The sequence below is a fragment of the Hoplias malabaricus genome, chromosome 2 (assembly GCF_029633855.1).
Source record: "Hoplias malabaricus isolate fHopMal1 chromosome 2, fHopMal1.hap1, whole genome shotgun sequence".
Lineage (NCBI taxonomy): Eukaryota > Metazoa > Chordata > Actinopteri > Characiformes > Erythrinidae > Hoplias > Hoplias malabaricus.
Window position 1 is genome coordinate 63,747,990 of NC_089801.1, and position 23,317 is coordinate 63,771,306.

Genomic DNA, 23,317 nt, shown 5'->3' on the forward strand with positions numbered 1-23,317 from the left:
TTGCGTCAAATGTAATATGTGTAAATGTTATTGCACAAGACACTGTAAACAAACAAATAAATTGCACAGTTTATTTATCACGACTGCACTCTCTGATTGTGTACTTGTACAACACTCCAAATCATGGTTTGTCACTAAAGTGTTAAATATTAGCCACATATAAACACCCTCGTTAAGTAGGCAACATTGGAGCAGTCCACCATCTGAAAGAAGGGACCTGGACCATACCATTCACAAACAAATGGGTGTCCTGGAGGAGGTGAAGCTGATTAGCAAAGCGTGCAAAAAAAATAAGTAAATAAAAATAAAAATAATACACACCACTTACATCAAAACTATCCACAATAGCACTGACGACCAACGTAAACGTCTGTTTAAAGTGCTACTTACAATCGCTTCTCATTTTAAAATAGCCTGCTTATTTAAAACACGACAAAGGCTACTCAGTACTGAACTCACAAACTAGCTACAAAACTCCTGTTTCTGTAAATTCCTAGTAATTTTTGTTAAGTTAGAAAATTCATTTCAAAGAGAAAACTATTCAAGAGGAAATGAAGGAACATATGCGGTACAGCGTCATGTCTTAAAGTGCACATAAACACATCCCTGAAGAGCATAGATAAATAAAAACAGCAACGGCAATGTTTTGTTATCAAATCTAACATTTACAAAAGCAGTCAGGAAATGTTGTGAAACTCCAGGTGGTAAAAAACATCAAGGTGAATAAAAAAAAAGAGAAAAGACAGAAAAAAAAAAAAAACAAGTGAATCACAAATTTGATCGTTTGTATCTCAGGATCAATATATAACTCAATAACTAATCACGCACATAATTGCCTAAATAAACAAATAAGCCAAAACGTTTGAGAAAAAAATGCTTTGAAAATATAATTATTATTGATGAATTATTAAATATTTATTATTATTAAATTATTATTGTAATCTCAAATAGGTAAATAATTATTGGTAAAGGTATCTCAAATAGTGCTTTGCAGGTAATAAAAGACAGGCAGAACAGGTCAGCTAATAATAATAATAATAATACAGTACCTTTACATCAGAGTTGTCTTATCTCTGTGACCAGGCAGTGCAAAAATCATTATGTCATTCACACTGAAAACACCGCTCCCATTCAGGTGAGTGGTTTATTACAATATGAAATGAAAGCTTGGGCACAGTTTGAAGAGTACAGGGACAAATCTATTACGTCACCACGGGACCCTCTATCCACACACTTCAAATCTGTGACATCATCTAAGGTGCGTTTTTTCCAGGTGACAGGTGGGCTGTTTGTTGCTGGTGGTGGGTTTCACCACAGATGTCTTCCTGTGTAGTTTGGTGGAGCAGTAGGAATCTGCAGTGGAAAATCAGTGGAATAAAAACCAAATGAAAACACTCATTCTACTTGGTCTAAAGTTTTCAATTGAAATCACAATGTCAACATCTCATTCGTTATTACTGACAAACACAATATGAAATATATAAGAGTAGAAAAAAGTAAAAATATTTTTGGCACATTTTAAAGTGGACACAGTCAAAACACCACAAGGATCAAACCACACAGCAGCATTTTTCTTCTGTCTAAACAGCCCTGTTCAGAACAGGTTTCAGCGCCTGTTTCTTATCTCTATGATAATGAGCTGCTCAGTTCTCACTCAGTTCTCTTTCTTCTCTGTTCTCATTTTCTCTGTTTTTATTCAGTGCTCTTATTTCACTGCAATTGTGTATGTTTTGCTGCATTTAACCTTGTCTTTGCACTCTCACAGCTAACACATATCCAGAGCTGTGATTCGAAAAAGACTCAGATGAGGGGGGTGGGGCAGTTCTAAAGTCTTGCACTTGACGTCAGATTTCCACATTTTTTTACTGGTTGGTCTTATTTCATTAATATACACATACACTGCACTGAACAAGGAATTAAATATATATATATATAATCTTCACTTTACCTGTTAAATGTAACGTATTGGGAAATAAATTAAAAAATATAAAAAACTGTCAATTTGTGCCACTGCAACCAGATAAAGTGATAATAATTAAAGGCCAGTGCTTTTCTGTAGACAGGGCTGTCACCAGAGATGAATGATTAGGGGCTAAGCTTATCCGGGGGGGGTCTGCGGTAATTGCCTCATAGCAGCACATTTCTTCGACAAGGTACAGATTAAGCAAAGCCACAAGGAGCTGCCTTTAGAAAAGAATTTGAATATCTATCTACGGGTAGAAAAACAAAACGGAGCTGTGGACAATTATTAACTGAATACATACATGTAACTGTAAAATACACAGTCATAATGTCAGGAAAGAACATAGATTCAGTCTGCCGTAAATACTGCAGTGTTTAATGCATGAACATTTTAACTGCCTTTTTCAGCAGCTTACTTTACATTCATCAATAATCAGGCTTCCTCTGCTGCATAACGATATTTCAAATAGTGCATCAGTGACTCTTCAGTTTGGTTAATTAAAGATTATAACAGGCGTTCAATTAATATATTTTCTTTATTTTTGTCTTGAAAAGACACTCAATGTCAGGACATTCACCACACTTTCTCTCTGTATACACTGTGTGCGTAATGTGGCCAACTTTCTGGAATCAAAATAAGGAATGCAGAGACCAGGGGACAGGTACGCACATGTAAATACTTTTCCACTGTAGTCAATCAGATAAAACATTTTTGTTGTCAGACATTTATTAAGCCAACAGCCATCAGGACGGTCAGGGCCTGTCAGTAGCCTTTTGAACAACGGCAAAGCAGAATCTGTCCATGTATTTTACAAATACTCTATTACCAGTTTAAAATAACTATTATTTAAAATTGTTCATTAATTACAATAAGGTCTAAGTGGAAGAATCTTATTGGTCTAAGTGTCTAAAGACATATGTCCAGTCAAAATGTCATAGAATTATTAGCTTATATAGGACTCATGTCTTATTCTAATAATAGTTTGCTAATGTTATTTTTAATCTATATGAAACTATTTCATGTGATTTATTTGTATAATGAATTACTTTGCTACAAAAATTAATCTGTGATGTGTGGAGGGAGAATGAACTGTAGTTTCTCCAGGACCCGGTGCTAACTCTATTATCTATCCGGAGGCAGAGCTGTAGTTCCCAGTGTTTCAGCACTGACCTGCTGCTCTCAGCGCCCCCTGTAGGCGGGACCGTGACTCCATTGGCTGCAGCACTGAATGATAGACAGATAACACTGGCAGCTTACTAAATAAAAGTGACAACCAATGAAAATCGTGTTCTCTGTTTAGGAGCCGTGGAGAATCTGCCCCTCTCTCCGGCGGAGAGAAAGAGAGAGAGGGAACTGTGTTTCTGTCTTTAACCATCGCCATAACAGTGTGACCTCAAAAGTACGAAACAAAACACGTCCCGTATAGGTTCAAAACGGAACGTATCTTTTAGTATCCAAGTGCCAGACGGTTGGCCACACTACGTGTGCGTATTATGTCAAGAGGGGGTAATTGACTATATGTTTGCATATACTCACCGTTCCTCCATTCATGAGTAGGGCCATCTCAGTGGGTTGGTACACATGGCTACGAAATGGAAGCGTGGGCCTGATTACTCCAGCATGATATCCTCCAGCCTGTACCGCTGTTATAAACACACACACACACACACACCCACACACATTGTTGTCAAGAACAAAACCTTTTCAAGCTCTGACACACAGCCAGATGTAATCCATCTTTAAAATGAACAATGTAGACACTGCTATCTGTTGTAAACATGCCCACCCACATCCTTCACCGGTGTCACCACAGTCTCTAACATGAGACTTTCTGATGCGAAGACCAGGAAAACCATCTCCTTACAATTTACCTTAATCACAAAACTGATGAGAAGGCTAAACCCTACCATGACAGCTACCTGGGTATCTATAGACCTCAGTTTGACTTCTTTTCTCTAGCTGAATGTAGGCCTGTCACAATAATTATATTATTGACTTATCCTGCAATATATTTCCTCAGATGTTCTAACCTTAGTTGCGTTGTGTTTAGCCGCTCACTCTGTTCCATTCTCTAGTTTTCTCTGGTCTCTCTTTTCCACGGTCTGAATACTTCTAGTAACTATGTTTTTATTATGCATTATTAATCTATTTTTTATGTTTTACTATGATGCTCTTATATCATATAAATATCACAAGTATTTCACATTGACCACAAAAATGTTAAAAGAGGAGAAATGTGTCACAAGTGTCCAGACTAAACACAAAATGTGGGACGAAAGATTAATTTTTTTATGTGAACATTGAAATTTGAGTTCAAGTTTCAGATTGTAAGAGTTGTAATTTTTATAGCCTTCAGTGTCAAGCACAGTATCTTCACAAGCTTTAAATTAGCCCTTTTAATTTCAGTATACCTTCATATAATGAGCGTGACCAACTGGAGGCAACCAGACACTGTGCTGTGCACATGACAACAACCAGAGCTGAATGACTGCCTGCTGCTCTACATTCAGTGTTTAAAATTAACCCTAAACCTAGCCAGATTTTCTTGGTTATTTTCTTGATTCTAAAAGTAGGCCTGGTTTGAAATGTATAGAATTATAAACTATAATATAGATTAATATTTAATCTATAATTAAATATAATTATAATTATATAATTATATAATTAATCATTGACATTTAAATCACTATCACAGTATTTGTCAGAAAAGTCACAATTATATATTTTTCTCGAATCGTCCAGCCCTACACAGAATTCCTGTTTTCTTCACAAATCTTGTTGCGGTAGAATAGCACATATGGCTAATGCTAGCATGTTTGTGTTTATTAATATTAGTATTAGAATTTCTAATCAAATTTCACACCTGGAATTATTGGGTGGAAGGCAGGAACACAGTCAACTTGTGGATAATTTTACAAACTCACACACACACATATATATACACACACACATATATATATACACACAATTACACACACACCTGCAGTGTGCTGCTCCTCCACGGTGAATGCTTGCCTTTCCGCATATGCTGCCCTCTGATTGGCTGATGGTGCATCGTCGTCATGGTAACCCTGCGTCGTCGTGGTAGGCTGTCGCACGTCGTAGTAGGAATCTGGCCCTGTGTTCTCGCCTCTCTGATTGCCTGGGGACCTCAGGCACAGGTGTGCTTCCGGTATGGCGTGGAACAGCAGCAAAGCCCAGCCGACTGTTACCAAAGCAACAGCGAGGGCGGGTTCGTCCCAGTCTGTCGCTCCATTGCCTCGTAGACGTAAGACTCCTTTTGTAGACACGCTGCCATAAAGATAAAACGAGATCCAGCCGGCCCACAGGAGGAGGCAAGTGAGGCAGGTGAGGAAAAGCCACACGCCATTGCATCTCCACTTCCGCCTCCGCCTCTTGCTTGTGTCCTCGCTGCCTCCTCGTCCTCCACACAGCACCACACTCAAGGACAGGGCCGCGGCGGACAGCAGCAGGCCCAGTGAGTAGCTCCCGGCAAGTGCAAAGTCCAGAGGCAGGTAATCACACGCGGCACGGCCCTCACGTGCCACTGTGAGTAGGAGCCACTCGCCAGCTAACATGCCCTGGACCATGGCCAGCCCCACAGCCAGCAGAGACAGGGTACTCCCTGCTGGGCTTCGTTTTCCAGCTGCTAGACGCCGCAGTCGAACACCCTGTGCTAGCAGGCAGGAGAAACATAGAGCAAACAGCGCCCCCCATAGGCTGCGGCGAGCCACACAAAGGGCCTCACCACGGCCGACCAAAAACAAAGGAGAGAGGCCAAAGAGCCCGGCAGTGCCCAGCAGTAACAGCAGCAGGGGCCCTACCCCGCATCGTCGCTCCTGCTCCGTCACTGTCTTGAGATTTGCCAGGAGAACAGTAGCAAGGACAATGGCTGTAACAGCACCACCACAGGCCACTGCCTCCAACACCACGCCCCACACAGACTCCAGGTCACACAGGACCCTATAGGCCGGGACCACAGCAGACCCACAACCACGAGGAGGTGGTGGAGATTCTTCCTGAGCCGCACCCTCTGATGTGCCATGGCCAATAAAACAGAGGACGATGAGGAAGGTGGAGCTTATCGCCATGGCTGCAAGGGAAAAACAAGTAGTTTAAATGTCATTATACAAGGACCTGTACTTCTCAGACAAATAAGAGTCACAGTAAAATGTGATAAGTAGGACAATTTCCTTTTGTGGAAACCGGTTTGTGACGATTTGCCGCAAGATGTACACATCTTTCTTCGTTCCTCCCCAATTCAATCAACAGTGCCACTCATTCTTTGCACTGTCATATCTGAAATTTAGCATGCAGACATGCCTTAGTGCTAATGCTAGATTTCTGTGTTAGTACTCTGTCCTCTCTGATTTAAGCTGAATCCCAGATAGTTGATTAACAGGCATTTAAGTTTAATTCTCACTGTAAAATAGCACAAATGTCATGTCCCCATCATGATCAGTAGCCAATGACAATATGCCTTACACTTCAGACCTTCACTTCACCATTTAACATACATATTAACAAACTATAGCAGTGATGTAATGCCTTGAATGCAGTTGATAAATCAACTTAAATGCATGAAAACGTGTGCCTAACAGCGGCTCATTTATATAATAATTTTTACATAATTTATGTACGAATTATTTTTGTTAGTGGGCCAATAAAAACGGAATCCATTTTCTTAGCCAATAATTCTGCTCCCAGTTGAGGTCGAGGAGTTTGTGTATCGCTCCCCCTACTGACCAAACACTGGCTACTGGAATAAATGAAATGAACAAAATTTTTGGATTCATTTTAGATTATATTAGACTGGTGTGAATGTGTTTACTGTCCTAAAATAATATTTTTAAACAATGTACTTAAACAATGTGATTGTTATGTATTAGAATATTTTACTACACTAGCTCCGTTTATGATTTGTATTAATGGTATCAGTATGAATAAAAGCACATTGTAACAGGGCACTCTTAAAAAAAGAAAACAAATTGAGCAATTATTATTATTATTATTATTTGCCATAGAAGAACGATTTCTCTCACATGTTGAATGATAAAAATGATAAATGTGATCAATAGTGATAAATGAGAAGTCAATGCGATTTCTTTCATGTAGAGAAACGTTCATTATCAATATAAATTTCACATTAAAAATAATCCAAAATTTTTTAATTCAAATACAAATGTAAACTGTTTATTAGTAGAGCTCGAGCGCGAACTCATGGGAAATATTTAAATCTAACGGTTTCTCAACGGATCAGCTTCTTCCAACGGTCGGTTCATAACAGTCGGTATATAATTGCTGCTGCTTTACCTCTCTCTCTCTCTCTCTCTCTCTCTCTCTCTCTCTTTCCGTGTCGGTATATAATTTTTTTTTTAAAAAGTGTTTTGGACATAGGTTGAGACATGAGGGGGACATGCCTTGCTTTAGCAACAAGCCAGTTTATTCAGTTAGCTTGGTCTAGTCTTAACACATAATGTATTTCTAGCAGCACCATATGAAAAACTTAGAAATCTCAGAAAATGTGACTGGTAAGTGAAAAAATGCATTTTGTAAATAAAGTTATATTTAAAAACTTCAATATTAATGATTTAAAATAGTTTCTCTAACCTTTTACCCTGTAACTCAAGCTGCTTTATGACTGAATTGTAAGCTAAATTAAGTAAAAACTTGTTTCAGACATTCCCAAGAGCTTCTCTGAATCCCAGGTTCAGGTCTGTGAATTAGTTGCATGTATTTAACTTTTTATAAATGTAAATTGTTGCATTTTTGTTAGTACATGAATTACTTCAGTTTTCTGTATTTTACATAATCATTGTTGTCAATTCATTCTTTACTGATATAAAAATATTGAATGAGTGCTATTTCATGTCAGGAAGCACATATAAAAATAGTTGTCTTTAGACCCACCAAATATTTGGTGAAGTGAAATGATATAACCTTGTTTAATAACTCAGCTGAATATGACAAAAGACATAAAAAAAATTGTAGAATAGAAAATTTATTTCTAGATTTTTATATTTATATTTAGCACAAATATATTTGTATATTTATTATTTATAACTAGGATACAGTTTAAAAATCACTGGACTGGAAACTAAAAACTTTATACAAATGTCATACTTGAAAAAGGATTATGCCCCAGAAGTTACTGTTAATGTAAAATGTATCTACAGATCATTCTTCTTAATTTAGTTAGGTCCAGTACTGTAATATAAGCCGTGTGAAAGATGATGATGCTCTAGCAATATTGTTAATTCTTCTTGAATAGTAAAGTATTAATGAGTTATTGCAATAAACAAACAAATTATGGTAATACTTTATGATATTTTCATTATACATATGATATTTTATCACACAAACATAATACATTAGTAGTGCTGAATTTAATACTGCCATCAAAACACTGGGTACAATATGTTTTCAGAATTTCTGTCTGGTCCTGGGTCTGAACCTTTAGCAGGATATCATTACTTTTAAAACTAAAGGTACCGTCGCTTTCTGGTGTCAGACATTTTCAAAGATTGTCACTGGAAACACTAGCAACCAGTTTAATCGCATTAACACAAAACATGCTTGAATACCAATGTCATTTGTCAGACATGAAGCAAGGTCAGTGAGACACAGAAGCCTGAGGGTTAGTCTCTTACTCACAACTCACGGGAAAAAAGCACTTCCACAAGGCTCTTAACAGCAAAAAGCAAATGGTGGAGGAAAAAAACAAGTGTATTAATGGTACATTTATGTAAGGACTTGGTTCCGCTGCAAAGAGCAGAGAAAGACTGATTTCAGGGATTGATGGAAAATATCTTAGGTACATAAAACCAGATGAGAAAATAATTCAGCCGAACAGCTCCATCTTAAACAAAATATATACATGTTTTATTTTTTAATTTTCTGAAACAACAATTACATTTAATTTAGCTGTGAAATATATTTTAGTTAATTTAATCACTATTATTATGATGACCATGCTCAAATAACTAGGTCTTTCTTAAATGGAACATTAAAAAAATATCACTTTATTGTGCATTAATATCTGGAGCCCACCAAACCACAAACTGTGAAACAAGATCACCCAGTTACTTACTGGTGATCTACCTCAGATAAATCAAGCTATTCTGTTTCTGCTCCACTTCTAACATCAAGTTCAGAGACTTTAGAATTGCCCCTCCTCTTTGTCAGAGTCTCTCCAATCACAGCACTGCACTTACATTTGTGAGAGCACAAAGACAAGGTCAAACGACACAAAACACACAAAGAGCGCAGAGAAATAAGAGTACTGAGTAAAAACATAAAATGAACAGAGAAGAGAACAGAGAGAAAACAGCAAAAAAAACAGCTTTTGGTCCTCGCTCCTCACTGCTGTGCACTCTGGTTGAGGTGAACAGCGAGTGGCTCATTGTCATTTAAAGGAACAGCTGCTGAACAAGTGTTTAGAAGAAGTAGATTGCTGCTGTGGCCTTGGTACTTGTTGTATTTTGTCCAAAGCAAATCACAAAAATTTAATTAAGACCCAGAACTGTGTTCCCTTGAGAAAAAAAGGCATGTGTCCTGTTAAAAATTTGTGATTTTCATTAGTCTAAATGACAACTGATATAAACCTGCCTAAACAAATTTAAGCCGATATTACAACCGATAAATTGGCGCAGTTTTTGTGCTTACAGATATGCATCAGTAAATACACAACTAATGTCTGCCGTGTGGACGGTTTTCACAGTTTCTGCAGAGAACAGTTTCTGGGATTAAATTTCTCTGTGTTGAAATCTAATTTAAAGTATCAGCAATGCTCAGTACACACTCACACACGCACACACACAAAGAAGGTTAAATGGCAGAAAGATACTCTCAACCACCACAGTGCAGGAGCCTTTATTATAAAACACATGAAAATAGATATAGATTCAGCATCTGAATTTATGATTTAAACACGATGATTACTAAACCATTACAAACACTCGCTCAGACACTCTCCTTCCTCGCTAGCTCTGATCCACTTTATGCCGCTCTATCCCTTGCTCTCCAAATCAAACCCGGTGCTGCACTAATTAGCCCCCCCCCTAGAAACCATTCATGGGGAACCAGCAGTAAATATTTGATAAAAATATAAAATAACTACAAAAAAACAGTACAGAAATGTACAAATACTGAAGAAAAGTCATGTCCTGTGACAACCTTTAAAAGAATTTGTTTTGCTTTAATCCAAAGTGGATTTAATTTAATTACAAAAAGATAAAATTATCGGTTACTTATATCTGTATTGGTGCATGAAATTGGGTGTATGAAATCAATACTACTTAAAAATGTACAGTTAATATAGAATATTGTTAAATTATGTTCCCTAATTACAAGTACTGAATATGTACCAACACAGTGACAATTACAACAACACCAATAATAATAATATTAATAGAAGTAATAATAATAGTTTTTATTTGGACATAAATGCAGCTCAGGGTGTTTTACATAAATTCTTTAAAACCAACATTAAATATAAACGGGTAAAAAAACATAAAGTATGAAATATTAATAAAAAAAGATAAAATATGAAATGTTAAACGTTGCAACTAAAACGATTTTTTTGGAGAGTGTATAGCAGTTATACTGGGTTGCCAATATCTGCCAATATTATTGGCCAACTTATGTGTCATTACACTCCTGAAGTCACTTGTTATTTTTAAGCGGTTAGCTTAAGATCAGTTTGTGCACTACAGCAGATTTTCTTGATTTATTATTGTTGCTTTAAAGGAACACTAGGTAAGATTTTAGTATTGTTTTTTTATATTTTAGTATTTCCTCTGCTCCCCCTGCTGTCTGTAGAGTGTAATTCACTTTTACATCACTGTCCTAAAATAAAGGAACATAGTCATACCCTAAGCCACAAGTTATGTAGTGCAGTTTCTGCAGTGTTCAGCCCGGAGTAGTGTCGACAGAGGCTCTGTTCTCCCCATTACAACTCAGCGGATTATTGCAATGATATTAATGATGGAATTTGAAAGTAAAAATACTACTTGGTGTTGCTTTAATAACTGTTCATCTCACACTTGTTCTGTGCTGCACCTGTGCTACTCCTGTAACATGCATTTTGAATGTGTTCTGTTCTGTATGGTCACCTTGTTGTAGTGACAGTGTGTTTTTGGGTCTGTGCTCTGCTTGCAGGCGCTGAGTGGACTGGTGACGTCATGTCTTTGTTGGGTCTCGCGCTTTTGTGAGGCCTCCGTGCTGCACCGGGCCAAATGAGTTCCTATAGCAACCAGAGGCACGCGTGGGATGGCCTACATGGAGCTGAGCTGAGTTTATATAAGGAGCGATCACTGTGACAACCAGCTGAGGTTCGCGCACACACACACACACACACAGACACATACACACACCCATACACGTACACACACAAATTCACACTCTTACACACACCACTGATTAAGCAAGCAGCATAGCAGCACTCATGGTTTTACAAGGAAGCATTTATGCACTGGATTCTGGCTTCTTCTCATTCCACTACCAACATATTCCTGCTCTTATTATGCAAGTTACACACATGGATAGCCAAGAATCCAAACAGCACGATCTTATATAAATATCTCACCTTTAGGAATGAAGAATTTACCCGACAAGGTCCAGAAGCAGTGATTCGTTTCTGTTCCTATTTATAAATGATGTCCAAACATGTCTACAGCGCTTAAAGTTAAGGGCTCTTCTCTGGGAGAAAAAACAAGCACCTGCAGAGTTGGTTAGTTGATTCAAAGCTCCCTTTGAGCGCAGCTCGTCATTTCAGTAAGCTCCTCCGTGTGTGTGTGTGTATGCTGAAAGTGCATTATCCAGTGAAGACCACCCGCTCTCTGCCCACTTCTCCCTCTGCTGAAGAAAGTCCTCGAGGAAAAATCAGTTCTTTGTTGGATGCAGACAAAACCCGAGAGGTGGCTGTCTTTTCTTGATGTGTGATAGGCAAATTTTTACCATCTGCGCTTGACATTCCTCGCAGAAAGGGTTAAAACAATGCTGCTGCTTCACCCCTCTCTCTCTCTCTCTCTCTCTCTCTCTCTCTTTCTCTCTCTCCCTCTCTCTTTCCGTGTCTCTCCCCTCCCTCTCCTTTTTCTCTCTCACTATGTGGCTCACTTACCCTATCTCTCTCCCTCACATTTTTGCTTTTTTCATTCTCTCCCATCTCTCTTCCCTCTCCTTACTCCCTCATTTTGTCTGCCTAGTTATCTCTTTCCTTGTATCTCACTCTGTATGTTTTCCTCACTCTCTTCCTCTCTCCCAATTCCTCTCTCTCTCTCTCTCTCTCTCTCTCTCTCTCTCTCTCTCTCTCTTTCTCTCTCTCTCTCTCTCTCTCTCTCTCTCTCTCTTTCTCTCTCTCACTCACGCTCTCTCTCTCTATCTCTCACTTTCTCTCTCACTCTCTATCTCACTCACGCACTCTCTCTCTCTCTCTCACACACACACACTCTCTCTCTCACTCTCTCTCTCACACACACACTCTCTCTCTCACACCCTTTTTCTATCTTTACCTCATTCTCACTCTACCCCAATTTTTATTTCTCACGCTCTCTCCTTTTATCATATATCTTCCTATTTGCCCTCTCCCCTCTCTCTCATTCTCTTTTCCTTTTCAGTCACTGTTTACTTAAATCTGCCCCTTTTGCTTAGTCTGTGATACTCTTTTGCCGTCTATACTCTCTATTCATCTGTGTTCTCTCTTGTCATCCTTCTATTTCTTCCTCCCCCTTTCTCTCTCTATTTCCTTCCCTGTATCTCTTCCTCTGGGTTCATCTCCCTCTCTCTCTGCTCCTCATAATGATGTGCCCTCCCTCCGTTTGTTTCAGAGTGTGTAGAGTAACTCCTACAGTCTCTGTCAGTTGTACATGTTCGAGTGTGCATCAGGGAGAGAATTTTAGGGGGAATAAAGTCGAGTGACTTGCTGGCGAACCACCACCCCCTACAACACACACACACACACACACACACACACACACATACACAAACACACACAGAGGTTGACAAACTCCCAGGTGTGTATACACGTGGGATGTCCTGGAGTGGATTATATAATAGATTTAGACATTGTGACTCAGGTCTTAGCCAAATGTGTGTATGTGCTTGTGTGTATGTGTGTATAGCCTTGTCCTTTTAAGTAGCCCAGAGCTAATCCTTTCGTCTTCTTATCCTCCCTTCCCTTTCTTTACTCTGGCTTAGTCAGATGACCCTGGGAATAGTGGTCTTATATTCTGTAGCTAGGATGACTTATTAAAAATTCTGTGAGGTCCAGCTGCTAAATAATTCTGTCCTCACTCCCACGTCCCTCTCACTCTCACCAGTGAACCGACAACAATGTCCTCACTCTCACATAAGTCTCTCTCTCTCTCTAATGAACCAACCATGCTGTCCTCGCTCTCACGTCTCTGTCACTCTCTCTAGTGAACCGACAACAATGTCCTCACTCTCACATAAGTCTCTCTCTCTCTAATGAACCAACCATGCTGTCCTCGCTCTCACGTCTCTGTCACTCTCTCTAGTGAACCGGAAACAATGTCCTCACTCTCACATTAGTCTCTCTCTCTCTAATGAACCAACCACGCTGTCCTCGCTCTCACGTCTCTGTCACTCTCTCTAGTGAACCGACAACAATGTCCTCACTCTCACATAAGTTTCTCTCTCTAATGAACCAACCACGCTGTCCTCGCTCTCACGTCTCTGTCACTCTCTCTAGTGAACCGACAACAATGTCCTCACTCTCACATAAGTCTCTCTCTCTCTAATGAACCAACCATGCTGTCCTCGCTCTCATGTCTCTGTCACTCTCTCTAGTGAACCGACAACAATGTCCTCACTCTCACATAAGTTTCTCTCTCTAATGAACCAACCACGCTGTCCTCGCTCTCACGTCTCTCTCACTCTCCAGTGAGCCGACAACAATGTCCTCACTCTCGCATCTCTCTCACTCTCTAATGAATTAACCATGCTGTCCTCACTCTCCAGTGAGCCAACAACAATATCCTCACTTCCTAGTGAACTGACCACTGTGTCCTCACTCTCACGTACCTCTCACTCTCTAGTGACTGACCACGCTGTCCACACGAATACGTCTTTTTCACTCTTTAGTGAACTGACCACACTGTCTTTGCTCTCACGTCCCTCTTGCTCTTTCTAGTGAACCGACCACTCTGTCCTCACTCTAACGTACCTCTCACTCTCTAGAGAATTGGCCACTCTCTCCTCACTCTAACGTACCTCTCACTCTCTAGTGACTGACCACACTGTCCTGACTCTAACGTACCTCTCACTCTCTAGAGAATTGGCCACTCTCTCCTCACTCTAACGTACCTCTCACTCTCTAGTGACTGACCACACTGTCCTGACTCTAACGTACCTCTCACTCTCTAGAGAATTGGCCACTCTCTCCTCACTCTAACGTACCTCTCACTCTCTATTGACTGACCACACTGTCCTCACTCTCATGCCCCTCTCCCTGTCTAGTGAACTGACCACACTGTCTTTGCTCTCACCTCCCTCTTGCTCTTTCTAGTGAACCGACCACTCTGTCCTCACTCTCACGTTCCTCTCACTCTCTAGAGAATTGACCACAATGTCCTCACTCTAACGTCCCTCTCACTCTCTAGTGACTGACCACGCTGTCCTCACTCTCCCGTCCCTCTCACTCTCTCTAGTGATCCGAACACGCCGCCTTCGCTCTCACCCAGTCTGTATATATGAATATGCATCAGACACTTAATCAGCTATGTTGATGATGTATATATTGGGAATAAAATCTGCATATTCTAATTTTCAATATTCTTTTTGTACATTTTTGCTGGTGGCAGTCCATGACTATTTATGGCATTTCGAAAAAAATATATGTGGCTTGATGAAGAATAATTACCTTTATTTATATACCTAACATTGCCAAAATGTTCTGTTCAAATACTCATTAGATATCCTTTAGATGCTGAAATGATTTTAAAACGCAGTTATTATTTGCAGATGCCGATATGATTTTGATGTCATTGTTTGTTCCTGATTGAACACAGATTTTTATCTGTGTTTCTGAAGTGATCTCAACTCTTTGTTATTTGTTTATGTCTCAGAGTTAGATGTGAAGCCCATATATTAATGCATATATCCACCTTACAACAGCTCTCTCTCTGTCACACACCCAGAGACACCCATTCAAAAGCTCCTCATCTTGTGTGTTCAGATTAGTTGTGATTGTTATGCTGGACAAAGGTCAGCTGATAAAATGTCTGCAGACCTATTCAGTGCACTGTCACTTTGGTTAGACTGATCTACAGCCTGTTTTCTAAGCAGATTACCAGTGACTGCTGCATGTATACAGCAGAATATATGCTCTCTGGCAGTTTGAACTTTTAGTTCCACTGTATTTCACAGATGGTGGCTTCACCTCGGTTAAAGTAGAATACTAAAGCATATGGTGTGCAGTTGTGCTCCAGAGTTAGGAAACACTAATGAGGAAACCGACTATATACTACAGCAGCCCTTAGGCTCACACTGTGACATGTGCTTGTTAGTCAGCATCTTTTACACTGGGGAACGTGTTCATGCCTTTGGTCAGATTTTAGATGTAAATGAATCCACTCTTATGGAGTGTATACTAAGGGTAAGACATATGGTAAGTTTCAATGGCGTACACCCCATGATAATATATAGATCAAAATATTTATATTTCTGAGATTAGCCAAGTAGGTTCCTATGATTTCTGTTCTGTGGAGAATACAGACCTCATCGTGGAATAGAGGAAAATACACAATTCTGATATAAAGACGGAAATAGCTACAATTTGAAAACTGCACCATTTTCTTTACAAACATGCACTTAAGGGTTCAATAGTGCGGCTGTCTGCTTCGTGCGATGCACTGTTAACCCCTGTAGCATGATAGATGTGTCTATGCTGTCTTCTCCACTTCTGTTTACATTTGCAAGCCTGTTGCCTTCATCTAGTTAAGACTTTAGAATTACCAATGTCTAGTGATGTTCTCAGGTCCTAGATGGCTTACATGTACTGCACAGACAGCTCATTAAATACAAATAGTTTTTGCTATTTGCTATTGCAAAAATATAGCAGCAATTTCAATCAACATATAGGTGCAATTTTGCTAATATACTTTCCACTGTAATTCTTTCCTTAAAGACAAATTGAATGGTCAAACAATAAACCCATAAAAACAAAAATAGAGAAAAAATAAAATGGAATTTGGGAAAAAATATCATAGGGTCCAATATCATCAAAATATTGCATGAAAGCACTGCATTAAATACGCTGCAATTCATCAGTATATTTATGTACTAGTGATATCCATGGTGTGTTCATAAAAGAGTACTGTTTTGTACTTTGTCAAGATATTACAAAATATAATGACAATGCCCACATCTGCTACACAGAGATCAGTGGACTTGAAAAGCAATTTTGCTATAAAGAAATTAAGAAAAGTTGCCTTAAATTATTTTACTTAAAAGGACATGTATAAACAATAACAGTCAAGCACTTACTTCACTCACTGTCCACTTTGTTAGACACACCTACCTCTGTGGTCCACCTTAGATGTAGATGTAAAGTCAGAAACAGTAGCTCCTCTGTCGCTGCACAGTTTGTGTTGGTCGTCCTCTATTCCTGCATCAGTGGACACGCTGTTGGATGCTTTTGGTTGTTGGACTATTCTCAGTCCAGCAGTGACACTGTGGGCTTTAAAAACATGAGCAGCACTGCTGTGTCTGATCCACTAATACCAACGCAACACACACTAACACACCACCACCACGTCAGTGTCACTACAGCGCTGAGAATGATCCACCACACACATCATACCTGCTCTTTGGTGGTCCTGACTCTTGAAGAACAGGATGGAAGGGGACTAACAATGCATTGCTCCAGATGGACTACAGTCTGACAGTGAGTGTAGATACAAGTTAATTGTAAAGTTGTGGCTGAGCAGTGTACATTGTAGGTGACTGACACAGTGGCTGGGCTGACTTCAAATTCGCTGAGCAACTGTGTCGCCAAGATTAGCCCACACTTTGTGTATGTGTGTAGGTTTGTAAGGAGATTATCCCAACTAAGTACTAAGTGCAGGATCACAGTGGGAAGATATTCTGGGTCTCAACAATGCTGAAAAACTAAAAGCTTGTGTCTTTCAGTCTGCGAATAACAAAAGCATCTGAATTGCACTTCTGTAAACCTCTGAATGTAAGGTTTCCGTTTTTGAGAATATATACAGAATAACTGTTATGTTTACCATTCGTCACTGTACTTCATGAATCATCTACCGTCCGTGCGAAAACCTGCTGATCAGTTTAAAGCCACACAGAATGTCACAGAGTGGGCTGCTATTTGGATTTGCTGGGATGTAGAGCTTAGCTTCAGTCCTTATTTAACCCTCCTGTCCCAGCTAATCAGGTTTTGAGGACCCTCTAGGAATATGGTGGACACATTAAAAGTTGAATTGAACTTTACTCATTGTAAGCATAGTTTAGCACCTTGTGGTAACACATCCATTTTCCATTTTGTCATTTTTACATTTCCAAACGAATTGTATCATACCTGAGTACCTGTTCTTAGTTTCTTCTTGTTTTACTTGTTAGAATATATTAGTAGAGTTGGATGTGGTTTGGTTATTGAAGGGTCCAATGCAGTTGACTCAATCATCAAGACTATTAAGAATTAGTGATGCGTCAGCATGAACTCAAGAAAAAGATAATGACATCTGAGCATTTGGTACACACCACTTGCTTGTCTGCAGCGTTAGAATGTATTACGTTTACAAATGAGTTTTTTCTGTACCATATAATTGTAATTCATGGCAGCACAGTGGCGCAACAGGTTGGCATCTGCTGTTGTGGGTTCGAGCCCTGCTCTGTCTATGAGGAGTTTGGTGTATTCTCTCTGTGTCCACGTGGGTTTCCTTCGGGTGCTCCAGTTTCCTTCCATGGACCAAAAACACATTGGTAGGTGGATTGGTGACTCAAAAGTGTCCATATGTGTGAGTGTGTGAGAGAATGTGTGAGTGTGTGTCACCCTGTGAAGGACTGGTACCCCCTCCAGGGTGTGTTCCTGCCTTGCGCCCAGTGATTACTGGTAGGTGCCGGACCCACCGCGACCTTGATTTCGAAAAGTTTAAAATGTTTTTAGACAGAACATTTCAGGTTACGGTGACTCAAAGGCCTCTATCAACATATCAGTGGAGTCTTACGTGGAGGTTATTGTACTGTACTCTCCAGTTGAACTGAGCTTTTGGTAGTCTGTGTTTCTGATGTGTGTAAACACATAGCATGAGTGTAAACTACACAAGGCCCTGGGAGATCATTGTGCATTCCCTTGATATAACCATATATGGTTGTGATGACTATGTTTCTGTGTATAATCTTGATTAACATGGTTGGACTTTTCTCACATGAATAGAACTGGCTTTCACATTTGTACACAGAAATCACATTGGCTTGGCAGCAGCACCCCTTAGTGGACAAAATCAGTTCTGCTTCCAGTTTCAAGACAGTATCAAATTCAGAGAGATGGATATCTGTGTAGGCCTAACCAGCTCCAAGTAGGAGATACACTCTCATCTCTAACCCTAACCATTCAATGGTGAAGCATTAGTCTCAGCTACAGACACTTTGCCCACAAGTTGACGGAGAGTCTTATTTCTTCAGTGCACTAACCTGTCCTCACTGTCAGGATTCTGCCTTCTGCCAGCTGCCTTCTGATTGGCTCTCTAGGCAAGGCAAGGAAAGGGAAGTTTATTTATAGAGCACCTTTCATACAGAAGCAATTCAAAGTGCTTTATAGAAAAAAAAACTGTTAAATTAAAAGCCAGAATAAAATCATAAAAGTCCAATAAAATAATTACATAAAAAGAGTAAAATTATTAAATGATTAAAACAATTAAAAATGATACAATAAAATAAATAAAATGCTGTTACAGAAATAAAAGTGCAGAATATTTTAAACTGAGCTGTAGCTGCTCAAACAGGAATGTTTTAAGCCTTGATTTAAAAGTCTATAGTCGGGGCTCTTCTCAGTATATTCTCAGTCAGCTAGTTCCATTTAAGAGCGGCATAATAGCTAAACGCTGCCTCTCCGCGTATAGTTTTGACTTGAGGCAGGACTAACTGACTAGTTCCTAAAGATCTGAGATCTCTGCTCGGCTCATATCTCTGTAGCAGATCTGATAAATAGGCTGGTCCAATATACATCTGTGTAAATGCACTTCTGTGTATGGATCTGTACTGACTCTGGTTTTGGTCCAAAGTGAACCATAAAGACTGTCATGTCAAAATAACCAAATTGTGATTGGTCCTTTTTTGTGTCAAATACACTTTCCTGTAGTAATACGGTACGGTGAGTAATACGGTAAGTGGCGAAAGGTACCAGACTCTGGCAATGCAAGAGTAGTGAAGCATAACAACCACCAAAGTAATTATATTGTTTATTTTCCTGACTAGAGACCTGTATCTGGGTGTTAGACTGTTGTCTAAATCATGCATATAATTAATTGTCTGTAAATGCTAATCCATTTCAGGGTTGTGGTGGGTCCCGAGCATACATAGAATAAGTAGGCACAAGGCAGGAACACACCCTAAGGGGGCAACAGTCTTTCACAGGGCGACACACACACATTCTCACCTACAGACACTCTTGAATGTGTGGGAGGAAACCGGAGCACCCAGAGGAATCCACACAAACACTACAAACTCCTCACTGAACCCACAACCCAGTGTGACTGCGACACTACCTGCTGTGCCACCGTGCTGCCCATGAATATACTTGTAATCAAATTAAAATATATGCTAATATTAATTTTCAATTAAATTAATTTCTGCAAAAGTTCTCAGTAAAATGAATCAACACACTGCACTTCACTTTTGCTCTACTTTTCAGTACAGTTCCTGTGTGGAATTATATTTGAGATTTCTGGATGATTGTGACCAGCATGTATAAGCGACTACCACAGATGATAACAGAACTGGTTTTCTGAGAAAAGGCTTGAATTCCATTGACGCTTACAGTTAATTCCATTTAAGCTTAATAACAAGAGCTTTTTGTATACCTGAGTTTCACTGAGACCTCTTGAATGTGTTTGTTGGAGGAAATACATTTTAGAAATATGTGGACTGTTCCACAAACCAACCAGCTGAACTCACTTTTGTGTTGGCATTACTCCAAACAATTCAAGGAACTTTAAAGATGCTGCCCATTACTTTCTGTAAAAGACTGGTGAACTTTTCCTTGATTTTCCTTAAAACAGAAAGCTTCTCAAACTCAGACAAAAGCAGGTGAATGATAGTAACAGGTAGAAATCAGTGTCAAAATTTGGAGCTTTGTTTATTTTAGCGTTTGTCATTTATTGACACATTGAGACGTTACACTGTAACACACAGTCTCAAAGGGGAGTAAAGTCACTGATGGAGATTTGATATGAAATGTCAGAAATGCTTACACAGTCAGTAGTGTTCACAGTGGTGGTGAAAGTTTCTTACAAAAAGTCATTACATAAAGTGATTATAAATACAGTGTCCAAGGCATTGTTTTACATTAGTTTTAATGCATTTTAGGGCCATATCGCCCACCCCTAGTTGGTAAGCTTCTCTGTGTTTAACCATTTAAAAACTTTTGAGAAAAGGTCCCAAGGAAGCACAAAAGAATTTACAACCATTTTTTTAATTTTCTTTTTAATGATTACTTAAGTAGCTACAGATTATACAGATTTCAGATTGCTACTAAACATAAAGGGTTACAATCACCCATAAGTGTTGGGAAGATTTATTGCATAGTTTCTCAATTTATTTTCAGTTATTAATTATTTCTATAATAGTTTTCCTTAATTGCTTCAGCCAGTTACAAAAAAAAATGCAGTATGAAACCCAGTGGACTTAAACACTAAATAGGTTTCTATGTGAAAGCTATTACTGCTTTATTTTGGATGTGATCCCTTGAATCTCCTTTAAATTATTAAAATTTTTTGATTAACTTAGGGGGCGGCACAGTGGCGCAGCAGGTAGTGTCGCAGTCACACAGTTCCAGGGGCCTGGAGGTTGTGGGTTCGATTCCTGCTCCGGGTGACTGTCTGTGAGGAGTTGGTGTCTTCTCCTCGTGTACACGTGGGTTTCCTCCGGGTGCTCCGGTTTCCTCCCACAGTCCAAGGTGGATTGGCGACTCAAAAGTGTCCGTAGGTGTGAATGTGTGCGGTGAAGGACTGGCGCCCCCTCCAGGGTGTATTCCCGCCTTGCGCCCAATGATTCCAGGTAGGCTCTGGACCCACCATGACCCTGAATTGGATAAGCGCTTACAGATAATGAATAAATGAATGAATGAAAGGATTAACTTAGGTCTGGGAAAGAAAATGTAAACAAAGGAGGTTTTAAAGACTTTCAGAAAACTTTAAAATACGTCAAAGTTTGCAAAAAAGTTCAGCAAAAACAGTTGTACGTGGGTTTAACACACGTACAACTGGGGGACTACACATGACCAGATGCCAGTGGTTTATGACCCCTATTGTGTAAGTGGGAGGAATCAGTAAAGACTGCAGTGTTTATCCAAGAAAATTGCTTCAGAGAGCCTGATATGCACGCCACTCAAACCATCACCATCACATCATGACATGGCCACATTAATCATAATTTTTAAAGCTTTTGAAAGCACACATAAGAATGAACAGTTTACAAGTTGAAAAAATGAAAGTAGGAGGGGAGTAAGCTGACTGCTGTCATAAACAGTCTCAGATCTCTTTAGACCCACAACCAAAGAGGAAAGAGACACATTCCTGAATTTATTCCCAAATGGTAGTAAATGTGAAAAAACATTTATATAGTGACCATTATTTTCTGTATCACCAGGCCTAATCCTAGTAGTTATCATGCTTCTTTGGGTTCTGCGTGTTCTGTTGTGAGGAGATCATCACATGCGTTTGTGAATGGTGATAACGTTGTGGCAGTTTGGGCAGCTGTGTTCAACATCTTTACAGGAACTCACGAAGAAGGGGATCAGACAGCACGGCCAGATCCTGCAGAGAGAAAAGTGAGGAAGCCATGAATGTGTGCACATCATGTACAACCATGTGCAAAACTTTGGACACTCCTGCTTAAAAAACATTTTTAACATAAAAATCTTATTCTATTTGTATTGAGGCTAGTATATGGAAAATAATAAAACATGTATCTCCATTTTTTCCGCTTACTTTTTTTTTTTTACTTACTACATCATTTGAGCACAGCAGCTGCCCTTCACACTATGTGAAAATTTCATGATGAATAAATCAATAGAAATGCTCAAAAATTACTTGGAATTAAATCTTTTGACACTGACTTCCACTGAAAGTTAAAAAAGCTTTTTCCTTCCATAAATTTACCATTTTAGATATACATGTTTTTGTTAGCATAGTGATGTTTTGCACATGTCAAAATATATGTAATTATATATTGTTACAATCAACACATAAACAGTTAAATGTGGACAATTGAATTCACTGTACATCACATGCAACATATTTTCACTGTGTAAGTCAACAAAACATGTCGTTAAACAGGTATGAGGTTAGAGTGTGTGTGTGCAGAACTCTCACAATAATACTAAGAGGGCCCCAAAAACAGTCCAGGTAAGGAGTCCGTTGATGGGCCTGGTCACTGTAACGATTTCCTGATGGCAGAAATTGCACCTCATTCTCCCAGGTGTTTCTCCCAGACGAGGCTGAACCACTGCAAATACAGTTTATGTTTCAGGTCACATAAATGCTGTTAAATGTGAGAGAGAGAGAAAGCCTAGCATGTCTGACTGAGTCACTTTGTTTTTTACTTGTTTAATAACACTGGGCCAGATCAGGCAAACCGACTGGAGAGCAGCAGATGGTGAGAAAACATCTTCTGAATTTTATAAAAAGTATTTTTTTTTTTACAGTCGTGAATGTTTAATGCTTAAATTGTGCATTACAAAAAGTAGCAGAAAGAAAAAAGAAAAATCCAATATAATTTATAATTTTATACTAAAAAAACTCACCCACAGGGCTTTGAACCTGCTGCACCACAGTTACAGGTGGTGACTGGACCATTACAGCAGGCTGAACCACAGGCTGGATTATTGTAGGCTCAGGTTCTATTACCACAATGTTCCGTTCAGGCATGGGCTGAAGCATCATAGCCATGATGTAAGCAGGAGGGGAGACAGCAGTCTAAACTTACTGTGACAAACTTTAGACACCTGTGAAAGGAAAGCACCTGATAAATAAAATCTGTCAGGGTCAAAAGCTCAAAAGCAGATTTGGTTTTTGTTGGAGGGCGGCACGGTGGCGCAGCAGGTAGTGTCGCAGTCACACAGCTCCAGGGGCCTGGAGGTTGTGGGTTCGATTCCAGCTC

At 39.4% G+C, this 23,317-nt stretch overlaps 2 protein-coding genes and 1 long non-coding RNA gene across 4 annotated transcripts in view; 1 reads left to right on the top strand and 2 right to left on the bottom strand.

Annotated features, from left to right (window-relative positions):
- Positions 1 to 12,012, bottom strand: gprc5bb (G protein-coupled receptor, class C, group 5, member Bb). The gene is made up of 4 exons (XM_066660776.1): positions 11,550 to 12,012; positions 4,944 to 6,056; positions 3,500 to 3,606; positions 1 to 1,353 (listed from the first exon to the last, which is right to left on the bottom strand). The coding sequence occupies exons 2-4, from the start codon at positions 6,052 to 6,054 to the stop codon at positions 1,309 to 1,311; spliced, it is 1,263 nt and encodes a 420-aa protein (XP_066516873.1). The 5' UTR covers positions 6,055 to 6,056; positions 11,550 to 12,012; the 3' UTR covers positions 1 to 1,308.
- Positions 7,246 to 23,317, top strand: part of LOC136686793 (uncharacterized) — a 22,609-nt gene continuing 6,537 nt past the window's right edge. Inside the window, exons 1-3 of one of the 2 annotated variants that reach the window (XR_010800384.1) lie at positions 7,246 to 7,494; positions 11,123 to 11,295; positions 21,934 to 22,354. This is a non-coding gene — a long non-coding RNA (uncharacterized lncRNA). Of the gene's footprint in view, positions 7,495 to 11,122; positions 11,296 to 21,933; positions 22,355 to 23,317 lie in introns of those variants that run through there. The other variant, XR_010800383.1, reaches the window with a different exon arrangement.
- The window catches only part of LOC136686791 (LITAF domain-containing protein-like), a 5,319-nt gene continuing 2,295 nt past the window's right edge, over positions 20,294 to 23,317 (bottom strand). Inside the window, exons 2-4 of the mRNA XM_066660781.1 lie at positions 22,962 to 23,162; positions 22,531 to 22,663; positions 20,294 to 21,972 (exon numbers count right to left, since the gene is read on the bottom strand). Of these exons, the coding sequence (XP_066516878.1) occupies positions 21,867 to 21,972; positions 22,531 to 22,663; positions 22,962 to 23,106 (384 nt within the window). The 5' untranslated portion in view covers positions 23,107 to 23,162 and the 3' untranslated portion in view covers positions 20,294 to 21,866. The remainder of the gene's footprint in view (positions 21,973 to 22,530; positions 22,664 to 22,961; positions 23,163 to 23,317) is intronic.